This window comes from Rhincodon typus, chromosome 16 (genome assembly GCF_021869965.1).
Source record: "Rhincodon typus isolate 14 chromosome 16, sRhiTyp1.1, whole genome shotgun sequence".
NCBI lineage: Eukaryota > Metazoa > Chordata > Chondrichthyes > Orectolobiformes > Rhincodontidae > Rhincodon > Rhincodon typus.
The window spans coordinates 4,348,985-4,364,652 of NC_063347.1; the positions used below are offsets into that span (position 1 = coordinate 4,348,985).

Sequence of the window (15,668 nt, forward strand, 5' to 3'; positions counted from 1 at the left end):
CCAAGCAGTCAAAGGCTCCACCTTAAACAATGTCACCTGCAGTCTTCTACCAGGGCTTATTTGTTCAGTCCTGAGGCAATCAGGACAAAGCCATGGACCTTGGCATTCCTTGTCCACAGTCTGTGCACAGGTAACAGAAGTGTGCAGGCCGCGGGGCCCTGCCTTTGGGGAGAGGTGCCTGTGGACAGCATCATCTGACCAGTCCTCTTCAGGGTACCCTCTGCTCACTCCAACGAGGAAGGGGCTCAAACAGGTGCCCCAAACATAGACTGTTCCCCTTTCTCCAGGCTGGGAAACCACACTCAGTGGGCTTACCACCTTCAGGGTCAAAGTTTAGAAAACTTGAAACATTGCCACTTGGAATGTTAGAACTCATGTGGATAATCTTCAGACTGACCATCTGGAAAGGTGGACTATAATCATATCACGTGAACAATCAAGACTCCAAATCAGCATCACTGTCCTCAGTGAGACCCACCTTCCTCAGGGGAGACGTCTAAAGGAACAAGCAGGGACCATAAGTATTCTAGAGGGAAAGCAAGACCAACAGCGACCTTTGTACTTATGGAATTGATTTTGAATCTAGTATAGGACCATAGATGCACTGCCAGAGCTTTCCGTTTGTATAAAATATAAAAGGTTCATGATATTTCATCGCAACCTCAGCTGTAATCAATATGCTGCCATCATCAGCTCTTATGCCCTGGCCTTTAATTCTGATGAAGCTGTTCCAAGGTTTGGCTAGGAGCCACTTGAGGAATGTCATGAAAAAAAACACCACAAGTATTGGCTACTAGCTGACAAAGTGAGCTCAGAATAATCTCATTATAACAAACACTATCTTCCAAAAGAACCACGTGGAGACATACTGGATTGTGTCATTCTTCCAGCCAAAGATCGAAGTGATGTCTGTATCACTGGATCCTTGTGCTGGACTGATAGCTGCCAGACAGGTTGCTCGCTTGTCCACTCCATCCAGTACAAAGACATCACCAGAATCAAAAGTTGAAGAGGAAGAACATCAAAGCCCTAAGGCTGCTCAACAGTAGAGAGGAATTTCAAATGCAACTCACAACGAATTTGGAAATCCTTCACACGTCAAACTCAAGTCCAGAACAGCGCCACAAATCTACAATCCTACTCCAACACTGCAGCAACAGTAGAAGTGCAAACTGTACCTCAGTGGGTAGCACTCTTGCGAGTGAAGCAGGATTTTAGGCCCATTTCAGAGTCTAAAGCTCAAAGTCTAAGCAGAAAGCCCAGTGTCAATAATAAGCCAATGTCACATTCTTGAGGGTGTTGTCTTGATGAGGTTGCTGAATCAAGGGTCCACTTGTTCTCTCAGGCGAATGTAAAAAATTCAACGATGCTATCTCAATGAACAGCAGTGAGGTTACCGAAATATATTCCTCAACTAACATCACTAACACTGATTACCTGGTCAGTAGAGATAGTAGGAACTGCAGTATCTCATTTTGGGGCCTTGCTGTGCAGAAATTGACCATTTTAATTCCTACGTTGCTTGAGTAATAAGGAGAGGCTAGATAGGCTGGGACATTTTTCACTGGAGCATAGAAGGTCAAAGGGTGACCTTATAAAGTTTATAAAATCATGAGGGGCATGGATAGGGTGAATAGCAAAGGTGTTTTCCCACGGGTGGGTAAATTCAACACTAGGGGGCATATTTTTAAGGTGAGATGGAAAAGATTTAAAAGGGACCTGTGGGCAACTTTTTCACACAGAGAGTGGTTCATGTGTGCAATGAGCTGCCAGAGGAAGCAGTAGATGCAGGTACAGTTACAACATTTAAAGGACATTTGGACAGGTACCCGAATAGGAAAGGTTTAGAGGGAAATAGGCCAAACACAGGCAAATGGGGCTAGTTGGTCGGCATGAACAAGTTGGACCAAGGGGTCTGTTTCTGTGCTCTATGACTCTTTGACTCTACGACTTGAAAACAGACTTATTTATCAGATTGGGTAAGATTGGCAGTTTCCATCCCTAAAGGACATCTGTGAACCAGATGAGTTTTTACAACAATTGACACCAGTCCTGAGGCTAGATTTCAATTGCAGATTTGTTAATTGAACTGTGAATCCATCAGCAGCCATGAGCTGAATGGCCTTGAAAAAGGAACAAAAACAATGACTTAAAGTGGTCACAGTCATTAGCTGACCCACTCAAATTGGCCAAATTTCCTAAGACCAACATGGGTTAAACAAAAACCAATCTGAGCAGAAATTAACATTTTACCCAAAAGCAATGAACCTTGTCAACGTTCCCCCATCCCAAAGAACCCGCATTCCACTCCCACCTGCCCTAACCCTAGCCAGAAGAAGCATGAAAATGTCCTCATAGAAGTTTATAAGATTGCAAATGGCATGGACAGAATGGAAAGTACGAGGCTTTTTCCCAGGGTGGAGGTGTCAATTACTGGGGTCACAGGTTCAAGGTGCAGAGGGGGAAGTTTAAAAGAGATGTGAGAGCCAAGTTTTTTGCAAAGGGTGGGAGTGCCCAGAACGCGTTGGCAGAGGAGGTGGTGGAAGCAGACATAACAACAGCATTCAAGAAGCACCTGGATGAATACATGAATGGGAAGAGAATAGATGGATACGGATCCTGTAAGTGAAGACATGTATGGAAGAGCAAAATGTGTTGCCGCAGCCTTGGAGGGCTGAAGGGCCTGTTCCTGTGCTGTATTGTTCTTTGTTCTTGTCTCCTATTTTGATTTACACCATTATGAGAATCTTGTTGGAAATGGAATCTTACCTATAATGATCCAACCTGAAAACATAACAAACACACAGGATTTACAACCAGCTTGTATTTCAAACTGCTTTTCTAGCAGAAGTGTGGAAATGGATTTTAAACTGAACACAGACTGGAGAAGGCTCTCTCCCTATCTCTCAATAAGAGTAGCACAGAGGTCACAACAGTAGCAGGGAAGAAATGTCAGAAAACTGAGAACTTAAAACTGCAATATTCACTCCCGCAGCTAGCCCAATCATGGTCACAACGTTAAAATCTTAGCCGCAAAAGACACTCAAAGGAGTTTAAAACGTAAATTCTTTGAACTCCCTTTTGTCCAGAACACTATCACTTTTTAACCTTGTGTCTGTGAGTCGTGGTGTGTGTGTGTGTTCAAGTATGTGTTTGTGCATGTGTGTGTCTGTGTGAGCATGTGTTTCTGTGTGTGTGTGTGTCCGTGTCTCGGTGTGTCTGTATCCGTGCGGTGTGTGTCTGTGCATCTGTGTATGAATCCGGTTTCTGCGTCTGTGTGTTTGTGTCTGTGACTGTGTCTGTGTCTATGTGTGTCTGTATGTGTGCAGTGTATGTCTGTGCATCTGTGTGTGTATTTGTTTGTTTGTCTTTGTGTCTGTGTCTGGGTCTGTGTGTGTGTCTGTGTCTATGTGTGTCTGTGTCTGCGTGTCTGTGTGTCTGTGCCAGTTGTGCCTGTCTGTGTCTATGTCTTGTGTGTCTATGTGTGTGTGTCTAGGTGTGTCTGTGTCTGCGTGTCTGTGTGTGTCTGTGCCTGTTGTGCCTGTGTCTGTGTCTATGTCTTGTGTGTCTATGTGTGTGTATCTAGGTGTGTCTGTGTCTGCGTGACAGATCAATAACTGCACAAAAGCTGCATCCTTGATGTTGTGTCTTTATTATTTTCCCAGAATAGCAGGTAATAAATGTGTTTTTTTAAACTCAGGAGAATGTTACTGCTACAGTAAAAACAACTTAACCATATTTTGATTGGAGAGAGATGTAGCCTCATGCTAAAAGAAGTTAAACCTTTGTGGTGACTGATTGAGAAGGGTCTATTCACCCCTTCCTCACCTGGACATAAAAACGGTGGCAGCGATGAGAGAATTGGGCCCATTCTCCTTACAGAGAAGAAAGTTGAGAACAGAATTAATCGAGAAATCTAGAGGCATCAAGACAGATTCGAGAGAAACTGTTCCTATTGACAGAAGGGTAGAGAAACAAAGGAAACCAATATAAGGCACTGGTCAAATGATCCAAGTACAGGGGGAGGAAAAGTGTGATTACTCAATGAGTGGTTTGGATTTGGAATGCACTATCTGAGCTTTTGGTGGAGGTGCATTCAATCAGTCTATTGTTCATGTGCCGGCTTTCAGAAAGATCTTTCTAATTAGCCCCCCTAGCCTAGTGGATTGGCAAAGGCATTTGAAAGTTTTTACCGAATCTGCTTCCTCCAACCATTCATGATGTGGAGATGATCCAAAAGCTTGTGTTTCCAAATAAACCTGTTGGACTATAACCTGGTGTCATGTGATTTTTGACCTTCTCCAACCATCCAGGCACAGCGTTCCAAATCATTGCAATTCGATTATCCTTATATTACTCTGAATCCAACTCAACCCAACCCCTTTCTTCTGGCAGTTTTCTAAATCTGTGCTCTCTCAGTATTTTGGAAATAATTGCTCTTTATCACAGCCACTCAAAATTGGGATCACCTCTACTTGTTGCGATAATGGTTACATTTTCAAAGTACTTCATTTTGCTCAAGAACACTTTGAGAAATTAGTAAGAACAGCTTGCATTTAGGTAGTGCCTTTTGCACAATTGATACATGTAGAGGGAGGCCATTCCGTCCATCCTACCTGCACCAGCTCTTCAAACAAGTACCTGGTTCCAATCTCCGATTTTTACCCCGGATTATTGCACAATATTTCTACTTAAATAATCATGCAATGCCCTTACCAAAAATACATTAGACATTAAAATGCTCCAGGCTGTCTCACAGGAGTGCTATCCCATGATGTTTGATATTGGGCTACAGAAGGAGATAAATTCAGATTGGTGCAGAGTTTGGTTTTAACCAGTGAGGTAAAGGAGAGTCGCAGGGGTAGGGAAAGGTTCAGGGAGGGGAATTTCAAAGCTGGGGCCCAGGTCGCTCAAGGCACGCAGCGATTAAAATCGGGGGAGAAGCCGGAGTTGGACCAGGGCAAGGTGGGGGTAGGTAGGGTGGGAGGAGTTTCCATCAATCAGGCGGGTGGGGGACGTGAGAAGGAGACGACTGAAAATACAGATACATGTGAAATAGGTCCGGAGGTGGCGAAAGGCGCTATGTAAATACAGGTGATTTTTTTTCCCTCTTCTCTGTCATTAACCTGTTTTCTTAATCAGCCTGTTCGGAGATGTCATTACATTCCTCTGGAGCAGGTGGGACTTGATCCCGGGCCTCTCTGTCCAAGGGTAGGGACACTACCACCGCGCCAGAGAAAGAGCCCTGGGCACTATCCAGATGGTGGAAAGTTGGGAGCCAGGGGTAAATCACCATCTCTACCCAGCGCTCAGGCCAACTGTACAAAGTACTTGGATGCAGGTGAGGAGGTAGAAGCTGCACTTTCTCTCTCTGAAATAAAGAAGCCCCGGGTTCAAGTCCCACCCGCTCCACCTCCCGAAGAGAAAGCATCTACAATGAGCGGAGCTGGCTAATTCTCCCCCTCGGCGCTTCGATTGGGTATTTCTGTTCGATTAGCAATCCGAACCACACAAACAGATCTATCTTGGAGTCCAAACTGAGAGATGGGAGGAAGGGGGGAGTCTGGGGGAAAGGGAAAATAAAAACCCTGAACACGCGCAAAAATAAACCCCAAGGAGAGGCAGGAAATTCCTAATTAAATAATTAATGCAAAACATCAGGTCCCAGTGTCTGTAGCAGTATGTCCTAAGGGTTATAAACGGCTTGATAAAGTCTCTCTTTCACACACCCACACATAAGAGGCTCATAAAGGAACTTGCGATATCCCGAACCCCCAAAAATTGTTACATCTCAGTCTGATCAATTTCCTCCAATTGAAACTGAGCGGTGGGAGAATGGGGAGGGGGTTGGAAATTGACATAGGGTCAATTGCAAACAAACACAGCCTTGACAATCTAACTCACTCCACAGCTCTGTGAGCTCGGAAACCTATTGTTTTATTTTCCCGTATCGCATCTCTAAACAATAAGGTAGGTGCTGACCTGGGCGGCTCTGGAGGCTCCCAGTATCTGCAGAAAATGTAATTGCCATCCGCGTTGACAAAATGCGACAGGTCCTTGTACAGCAAGCCCTGGGGTGTCACACGGTTCCCACTTCCATCCAACATTGCAGCACCCAGGCACCTGGAACACATAGCATTTTTTTTGCCCATAGGACACAAGCCAAAAGTTACCGGTTGCTGTGGGGATGGTCGGGGAGGGAGAGTGTTGAGAAAAATGAGAGGAGACATCAGTGTAAATCTGGGCTGGAGTTGCCCCCTGGGGGTCTGTGACCCATCTCTCTAGGCGTCCCTAAGCCTGTACACACACTCAGGGAGGTTTCTAATGACAACAGTGGAACTCAGAACACTTACCTTAAATAAATACACGTTACCCGCCCCACACAGAACACGGGAGGAGGGGGCTTAAAGGGGAAGATTTTAACCCAGAATGAGGACGCTCCTGCTTTGCTCTGAAGTCGTTTCACATTTCACTTGAAAAATCTTGTTGATTTTCTCTCTCTCTCTCTCTCTAAGTTGCGGAAGCCAGATCGACTGCCTCTGGCGGTGCCCTGACGCTTTCTCCTTGAGCTAATTTGGTGTTTTGTTTCGAGTGGGGAGAGAGGGAGGGAGGGAGCGAGAGAGGGAGGGAGAGCTGACCCGCATACACAGAGGGACAGTCCCCCTGTACCATGACTGTAACCTGGCTCGTTCCCCGCCGCTGTCCCTGGAAATAAACAGGGTTACAGGTTCACTGCACGCCAGTGTGAGGCCGTCTATATAAAATAGTCTCCAAGAGATCCAGTTGGGGAATCCAGAAGAAACTTCTACACTCAGAGATTGGGTGGGGGGTGACGTGGGGCTCACTGTCATAGAGTCATACAGCATGGAGACAGACCCTTGGAACCACCTCATCTGCACCAAGCAGACATCTCAATCTGACCCAATGCCATTTGCCAGCATTTGGCTCATGTCCCTCCAAACCCTTCCTATTTATGTACCCACTGAGATGCCTTTCAAATGTTGTACCAGCCTCACACAGAGTGATGACTTTTCCCTATGGCTGGGATTCCATGAGATCTCAGTATTGGGAGTGAGTCCGCAGATGGCACAGGAGCTAATAGAGGCATTGGCTGGATTGGTGACTCGGCATCTAGCTCACCTCCCCACCAGCCTCCCTCTGTAGCTGCTCTTGTTTGCCACTTGGTCTTGGTACCACACCACCTGTTTGATAGCATTGGTGCCCCACAGGTCAAGATGAAGAGGGAAGACCATTTGAGGAGACTTTGGGATTGTTTCTGAAGTGTTTCCTTTTTGTCATGTGTTTGTGAACTGGTTCCTGGGTCTGAGTGGGGCACCTGTTTGGGCAGTTTCAAGCCTGGCATCCTGGCAACCATACCAGCTGATCTGTCACAGTCTCTAAGCTTGTTGTGTCTGTGTCTTGGAGGCATTTTACGCTTGTTTGGATTTTGTTAGAATTTGTGATGATGCTGAAGAAGGAAGCCATTCAGCCTGTCATGCCTGCAGTAGCTCTATTACCCAGTGCTAATCTCCCATCTTCTCCCCATAACCCTGCGCACCTTTCTCTCCAAATAACCATCCACTGCCCTTCTTGAATCTCTCAGTTGAACCTGCCTCCATCACATTTCCAGGCAGTGCATTCCAGACTGTAACCTACTGACTATGTACTGACTGTGATTTTCTCACATCACCCTTACTATGTTGGCCCATCATTTTAAATCCAAATCTCTTGCTTATCCTCCTTTTACATGTGGGAACAGTTTCTCCCTCTCTGTCCAATCTGTGCACGATTTTGAAAGCTTCTATTAATCTCGTCTCAGCCTCCTTCTCTCCAAGGTGAACAGCCCCAACTTCTTCACTCAATCCTCATCACTGAAGTTCCTCATCCCTGGAACAATTCTCGTAAATTGTTTCTCCACTCACTTTTATTGTTCATTCATGGGATGTGGTGTCACTGACTGGTCACCATTTATTGCCTGCCCCTAGTTGCCCTTGATAAGGTGGTGGGGAAGTGCCTTCTTGAACTGCTCCAGTCCATGTGCTGAAGGTAGACCCACAATGCCCTTAGAGAGGGAATTCCAGGATTTTGACCCAGCAAAAGTGAAGGAACAGCAATATATTTCCAAGTCAGGATGGTGAGTAGCTTGGAGGTGAACTTGCAGGTGGAGGCGTTCCCATGTATCTGCTGCCCTTGTCCTTCTAGATGAAAGTGGTCGTAGGTTTGGAAGGTGCTGTCTGAGGATCTTTGGTGAATTTCTGCAGTGCACCTTGTAGCTAGTACACAATGTTGTGACTGAGTATCAGTGGTGGAGGGAGTGGGATGTTAGTGGATGTGGTGCCAACCAAGTGGCTGCTTTGTCCTGGATGGTGTCAAGCTCCTTGAGTGTTGTTGGAGCTACATCCATCCAGGCAAGTGGGGAGTATTCCATCACACTCCTGACTTGTGCCTTGTAGATGATGGACAGGCTTTGGGCAGTCAGGAGGTGAATTACTCGCTGCCGTATTCCTAGCCTTTGGATCTGATCTTGTAGCCAATGTGTTTATATGCCAAGTCGGTTGAGTTTCTGGTCAATGGTAACTCCCAGGATGTTGATAGTGGGGATTCAGTGATGGTAACAGCATTGAATGACAAGGAGTGGTGATTAGATTGTATCTTATTAGTGATGGTTATAGCCTGTGTGGTCAACTGTTACTTGTCACTTGCCAGCCCAAAATATTTCGCTGTACTTAGGTACATGTGACAACAATAAATCAAATCAAAATGCATTCAGTCTAAAAGTATTTGAGGTTCAAATGCAACTCACAAACAATGTTCACTGTGTCATTGGCCCTTGCAAATTGGACATAGAGATCTCAATGGAGCAGAAATTATCGCCACTGGCTTTAAAACAGGACGGTATTAGCACAGAAGTTGCAAGAGTTCCAGGACACAATGGAAACAGTATGGATCCTTCTATACACCTGCACAGTGATCATTGTGTAATGCTTCATTGGGCACTGGAAATACTGTCCCATTATTTATAAAAGTGTGCAAAATTCCCCAGTTAACAAAAACAAAGTTGCTGGAAAAGTTCAGCAGGTCTGGCAGCATCTGTGAAGTCAAAAACAGAGTTAACGTTTAGGGTCCGGTGACCCTTCCCCAGTTAACCTCATCTTTTGGACCCAGGTTGACAGAAAGCACCGACAGATTTTCTGTACTTAACAGCAATGTTCCCTCTGTGCTGCACGGTTGTGCAGTCATGGAACTGCTCTGTGGGCCCATACACACAGATCTGCGTGCTGATGCCCTTCCTAGCATTGACTTCCAGTTTGAGAAGTCGCTACAGTGTATGGATCTCAGAGGTCCACACTGAAAGATGAGCAGACAGTTGTCATAGAACATGTCGATCTCATTAAACATTGTGAAAGCTGCATCCTGGTCTCTGGACACAGTGTTAGGGAACCCTTCCCTGGGTCTTCCCTCAATCTCTTCTGGTCCATCTTCCATTGAAAGAAGACAGTTAACTCATGAGGTTTAGGTACCTTCTGATTCTGAGCATTTGTTGATAAACTTTATTATTGGGGCTAGTAATCCATGCTATGCCAATCAATGGTCTGACTCTTTATAGCCAATGGGCCCAAGGCAACCACTCATGATATAAGGATAACCATTGTCCCCTTTCCCACCATCATCTGATAATTAGTTTCTTTTGGGAAAAAATCTTTCATGTTTCTAAACACTTAGTTGATAATGGTGTACATATGGTGCCTGGTACTTACTTGATGTCAGTTTATGTAACATTAGCAGCCTCTGTGTCATATATTGTCACCTTCCTTATGTCTTGTTTATCAGAGATTCATTATGTTTGGTAAGTAACTGCTTTAACAACAGTTACATCAGATCTCATGCTAACAGGAAATACCAAAAAAAGAGTTTGGGCGACAGAACTGGTATGAGATTTAAACTTGGGAGCCCATATCTATTGTAATTCGCAGCTCTTCCCTCAGTCCTCAGCTGGTGAGAGAAGTCTGCATGCAGACTTTTTAAGCTCCCACCTTCGTTAGAACATCAGAACTAGGAGCAGGAGTAGGTTATTCACCCCTTTGAGCCTGCTTCACCATTTATGATCATGGCTGATCTCATCTCGACCTCAACTCCACTTTCCTGCTTGGTTTCCATAACCCTTCAACCCATTACTCATTGGAAATCTACTCCTTAAATTTACTCAATGTCCCACTGCAGTCTGGGGGAGCGAATTCCACAGATTAACAACCCTTTCAGAGAAGTAATTTGTCATCATCTCTGTTTTCAATCTGCTACCCCTTATCCTAAAACTGTGACCTCTCGTTCTAGATTGTCCTACATGAGGAAGCATCCTCTCTATGTCTACTTTGTCGAACTCCTTTAGAATCTGATAGACCACATTGCCCCCTGCTGCAATATTTGTCTTGGTTCCTGTCATTACACATTTGGCTCTACTTTGCCACACTGAGGGCTCGAACAAAGATTGACTTGCTTTGATCTACAATATACCACAAAGCCCCAAATCATCAGGAAAATAGCTGCCTCGTTCTCAGGTGAACCTAAAAATTCCACAGCACTCTTTGGAAGAAAAAAGGGGGTAGGGGGTATGTGTCAATATTTATCCCTCTAACATATAACATAGGAGCAGGATTATACCATCTGGCCCATCAAGTCACTCCAACATTCGATCATGGCTGACATGTTTCTCAACCCCATTCTCCCGTCTTCTCCCTGTAACCATTGATCCCCTTACTAATCAAGAACCTATCTATCTCTGTTTCAAATACGCTCAATGACTTGGCCTCCACAACCCTCTGCAGAGACATCAGAGACATCATCCTCTGGTTGAAGAAATTCCTCCTCATCTCAATTCTAACAGGTCATCCCTTCACTCTGAGGCTGTGCCCTTGGGGTCGTAGTCTCTCCCACTAGTGGAAACACCGTCTCCCCATCCATTCTATCCAAGTCTCTCAGTATCCTATAAGTTTCAATCAGATTCATCCTTCCAAACTCCATCAAGTATAGATCCAGAGTCCTTAACCACTCCTCACATGACAAGCTTTTCATCCTGGGATCAGTATTGTAGACACCCTCCAAGGCCAATGTATACTTCTTTAGATATGGAGATCAAAACTGCTCAACTTTTTTCATTATTCATTCATGGGATGAGGGCATGGCTGCATCATTGCCCATGCCAGAGAACAGTTAAGAGTTAGCCACATTGCTGTGGGTCTGGAGTTACATGCAGGCCAGACCAGGTAAGGATAGCAGTTTCCTTCCCTAAAGGACATTAGTGAACCAGATGGGTTTTTCCAGCAATGAACTCATGATCATTATTAGACTCTTAATTCCCGACCTTTTATTGAAATCAATTTTCACCCTCTGCTGTGGCAGGACTGAAACCCAGGTCCCCAGAACGTTATCTGGGTCTCTGGATTAATAGTCCAGCGAAAATACTACCAGCCCATCACCTCTCTTAAATTCCAAAATGCAGTCTGACCAGAGCCTTATACAGCCTCAGCGGTCAATCACTGCTCTTGTATTCTAACCCCATCTACAACATCCATAAAAAAAAATCTGCATGTATATAGCACTTCCTCCTGACCACTGAATGCCTCAGAGCATTGGAGCCAGTGAAGTGTAGTCATATTGTATTGTTGGAAATGTGGCAGACTACTTTGAACACAGCGAGTTTTACACAAGCAGCAACGTAATCATGACCATTTAATCTGATGTTGCGATATGACTGCTTCTGCTGTTTGTGGATCATCCTGCCAGGAGATCTGATACATTAACGCTCGTCTGCTTTGCGCCATCCTCACACGCTTCCCCTCCCTCATCTGCTACCACTCTGTGAAATGTGCCATCCAACTTCACTCAGGTCAACCCCTCTTTATGGCTGCCCTCCACATTGCCCTTAAGCAGAGATCTCAGCAGCTTTCAGCTCTGATCAAATGGCCAGGATGCTGACATTTCCTTCCTGCATGTCACTTTTAGAGATATTTTAGCTCTTGCCATTTCATTTACATTACAGTCCATGTATGAAATGAATCTTTGCATTCACATTTCAAAGCCCCCTATTTTTCATCACAAATCTTTGCTCATTTTCCAGGTTTCGGAGGCAGATGGGAAAGTGGATTAGCAGCTTATGAGTTCATTTTCCCTTGTTAAGCTTTTCCTTCTGACCTTGATTGAGGGATAAATATTGTCCAAATCACCAGGGATCGAATCTCAGCTGTTCTTCAAAATAGTGCCATGGCATCTTTTGCATTCTCTCGCACAGTCAGCTAGGACCTCAATTTAATGTTGCATCTAAAATGCGGCATCTCTGACAGTGCAGCACTCCCTTGGTACTGCACCGCACTGTCAGTCTTGAGTTTGGTGATCATGCTCTGGGCTGGGACATCAAGCCAGAGCCTGTGACTCACAGACAACTGAGATTCCACAGCTGAGGTGATCCACTCATAATTTCAATGCAACTGGTGTGAGCTTGCTGTGTGCAAATTGATTGCAGTGTTTTCGTCATTATGTGGTGCCCTCACTGGCTGTGTCCTAAGGTCTTCAAAGGCATCACATAAATATGACAGAAAAATACCCACTTATCCCACACCAATGATAAAGATACAGTATAACAGAAAAGAGGGTGCTCTTGTGGTGCAGTGGTAGTGTCCCTACCTCAGAGCCACATAGCCTGGGTTCAAGTCCCACCTGCTCCAGAGGTGTGTAATTTTATTTTGTTTTATTCACTTGTGGGTTGTGGGCATCAGTGGTTGGCTCGTATTTATTGCCTGTCCCTAGCCGTCCTTGAACTGAATGGCTTGATAAGCCAGTTCAGAGGGCAGTTGAGAGTCAACCACATTGCTGTGGGCCTGGAGTCACATGTAGGCCAGACCAGGTGAGGATGTCAGCTTCCTTCCCTGAAGGTCATTAGTGAACCAGATGGGCTTTTCCTGACAATTAATAATGGCTTCATGGTTGTTATTAGATTGTTAATTCCAGATCTATTTTACTGAATTCAAATTCCACCATATGCCATGGCAGGATTTGGTACTTGGACATAAGAACATGAGTTGAGTTTCTGGATTAACAGTCTAGCAATAATACCGTTGCCTCCCCACAGATGTAATGATGTGGAGGTGACGGTGTCGGACTGGGGTGGGCAAAGTCAGAAGTCATACCACACCAAGTTATAGTTCAACAGGTTTATTTGAAATCACAAGCTTTCCGAGCGCTGCTCCTTCACCAGGTGAAGTGGAGGGAAGTGCATGAGCACAGAATTTATAGGCGGAGAGATCATTGCATGCTAATTCTAGGTAATTAAGAGTGTCAAAAGGTAATACAAATGGTGTGAATGGAGTATCACAGGCTGAATAATGAGACTTTGTAGGTGATCAAAAGGATGAAATGGTATGAGTAAAGGTGTCAATAGCTGAATAGCAAGTCAAGGGATGACCTATAACCTGATTAATTAAGGCAGAGAGATAATTACAAAAAATAAAAAGAGTTGCTGGAGACAATCTCTTAATTACTTAGAAAAAATAGTTCTGAGGAAGGGTCACCGGACTCGAAACATTAACTCTGTTTTCTCCTTCACAGATGCTGCCAGACCTGCTGAGCTTTTCCAGCAACTTTGTTTTTGTTCTTAATTACTTAGAATTATCTTGCAATGATCTCTCTGCCTATAAATTTTGTGCCTGTGCGCTTCCCTCCACTTCACCTGATGGAACAGCAGCACTCCAAAAGCTTGTGATTTCAAATAACCCTGTTGGACTATAACCTGGTGACCTGTGACTTCTGACACAGACATAATAGCATCTCAGAACTGGATGATTAGGTATGGACTTGTTGGGCCGAAGGGCCTGTTTCCATACTGTAGGGATTCTATGATTCTAAGATAAACATCTACAGTAAAGGCAAAGCAGTATGGAAATCCGAAACAAGCCGAGGCATTACTGGAGAACCTCAGCAGGTCTGGCAGGATCTGTGGAGAGAGAAACAGAGTTCACATTTCTGAGTTCATCAGGGTCCATTCTTCAGAACTTCAGTTGGAGTCCGGAAGCTGGCTGGACCCGACAGACATTAACTCTGCTTCTCTCTCCACAGATGCTGCCAGACCTGCTGAGTTTCACGAAAAAAAAACTTGCGAGATCCTCTTTCAGCAATTAAAGAACAATTCAGCAAAAGATAATGATAATGCGATAGTTCCGGGGGGTACTCTGTAACCGAAGAAGAAGTGTAGTTCTTAGAGGAAAAAAAATGACAGGCTTTCGGCGGGTGAACAACAAGCCAACAGCAAAGGATGAATTAACTGGATACAGAGGAGCCCTGATACCGAATGAAGAGGTTCCAGCCACCCCCCGGGTTCTGTGATTGTTTCGCGGGCCGTTACGTGTATTCATTTAAGCCCAGGGCTGGGTTCTGTCTTTGTCATTAGAAACGACCGTCACCCCCACCCCATCTCTGTGTGTGTGTGTGTGTGTGTGTGTAGAAAGATGGGTCCCTCCCTCACAGAGTGCAGCGACTGTCACTATTATGGCCCCAAACTTCACTTTTCCTAACCCCTCAAAGTGACCACGACCCTATCCCCCAGTCTCTCTCTCTCTCTCTCAGACACACACACTACTGGGAGATGAGTTGTTGCTGTTGGTGCCAATCAAAAACGCAGGAGTTTGAAAATCGGAAGACTCCGCAAGGTTTGCTGTACAGAAATTTAGATCACTTCGTGAACGCAGATGGAAAAATTCTGTTTTGCAGATATTGGTCACCACAGACAAAGCCCAGGTGAGATTCATCGTTACTGTCTTATCTTCCTGCTCTCACTCTCACTGCGATTATGAAATAAGACTTTCTCAACGATGCCCTGTGTCAATTTCACACCCTCACCCGTTTAAAAAGTGAGGAATTATATTTTTAAAAAATGCTTCTATCAACAGGTCTAGTCACCACCAGGGCAGGGGTGGAGGGGTGGGAGCAATGAGCCCAGATCTTCCAGTCCAGAGGTGGGGACGCTACCACAGTTTTGATGTCTCCTGTCACGTTTACATTATGCCGATGAAAACCTGAGGTCACTGGCAGTGAAGGATTCCTGAAGTGTCACAGTGTCACAGAGAGAGGAAATATGGTACAGATTGTTCAGTAGAAATTGACGAGATTGAGGACAGACAGGTATAAAGACATTAGGATGTAGCTGCAGGTAGGGCAGGTATGGGGGGAGTGTTGAGGACCCATGAGGAGGGAGTGTTGAGGACCCATGAGAAAGGAGTGTTCAGGATCCTGTTGAGGACCCATGAGGAGGGAGTGTTGAGGACCCATGAGAAAGGAGTGTTCAGGATCCTGTTGAGGACCCATGAGGAGGGAGTGTTTAGGATGCTGTTGATGACCCATGAGGAGGGAGCGTGGAGGATCCTGTTGAGGACCCATGATGAGGGTGTGTTGAGGATCCTGTTGAGGACCCATGAGGAGGGAGTGTTGAGGACCCAAGAGAAGGGAGGGTTGAGGATCCTGTTGAGGACCCATGAGGAGGTTGTGTTGAGGACCCATGAGGAGGGTGTGTTGAGGTTACTGTTGAGGACCCTTGAGGAGGGAGTGATTAGGACCCATGAGGAGGGAGTGTTGAGGATCCTGTTGAGGACCCATGAGGAGGGAGTGTTGTGGATCCTGTTGAG

At 45.2% G+C, this 15,668-nt stretch overlaps 2 protein-coding genes across 3 annotated transcripts in view; one reads left to right on the forward strand and one right to left on the reverse strand.

Annotated features, from left to right (window-relative positions):
- The window catches only part of mgll (monoglyceride lipase), a 77,396-nt gene extending 70,835 nt beyond the window's left edge, over positions 1 to 6,561 (reverse strand). The window contains exons 1-2 of one of the 2 annotated variants that reach the window (XM_020518492.2): positions 6,354 to 6,561; positions 5,983 to 6,123 (exon numbers count right to left, since the gene is read on the reverse strand). In XM_020518492.2, the coding sequence (XP_020374081.2) occupies positions 5,983 to 6,107 (125 nt within the window). In that variant the 5' untranslated portion in view covers positions 6,108 to 6,123; positions 6,354 to 6,561. The remainder of the gene's footprint in view (positions 1 to 5,982; positions 6,124 to 6,353) is intronic. The other variant, XM_048606764.1, reaches the window with a different exon arrangement.
- A 7,991-nt stretch (positions 6,562 to 14,552) lies between these two features.
- The window catches only part of LOC125485144 (monoglyceride lipase-like), a 117,019-nt gene continuing 115,903 nt past the window's right edge, over positions 14,553 to 15,668 (forward strand). Inside the window, exon 1 of the mRNA XM_048606579.1 lies at positions 14,553 to 14,784. Within this exon, the coding sequence (XP_048462536.1) occupies positions 14,633 to 14,784 (152 nt within the window). The 5' untranslated portion in view covers positions 14,553 to 14,632. The remainder of the gene's footprint in view (positions 14,785 to 15,668) is intronic.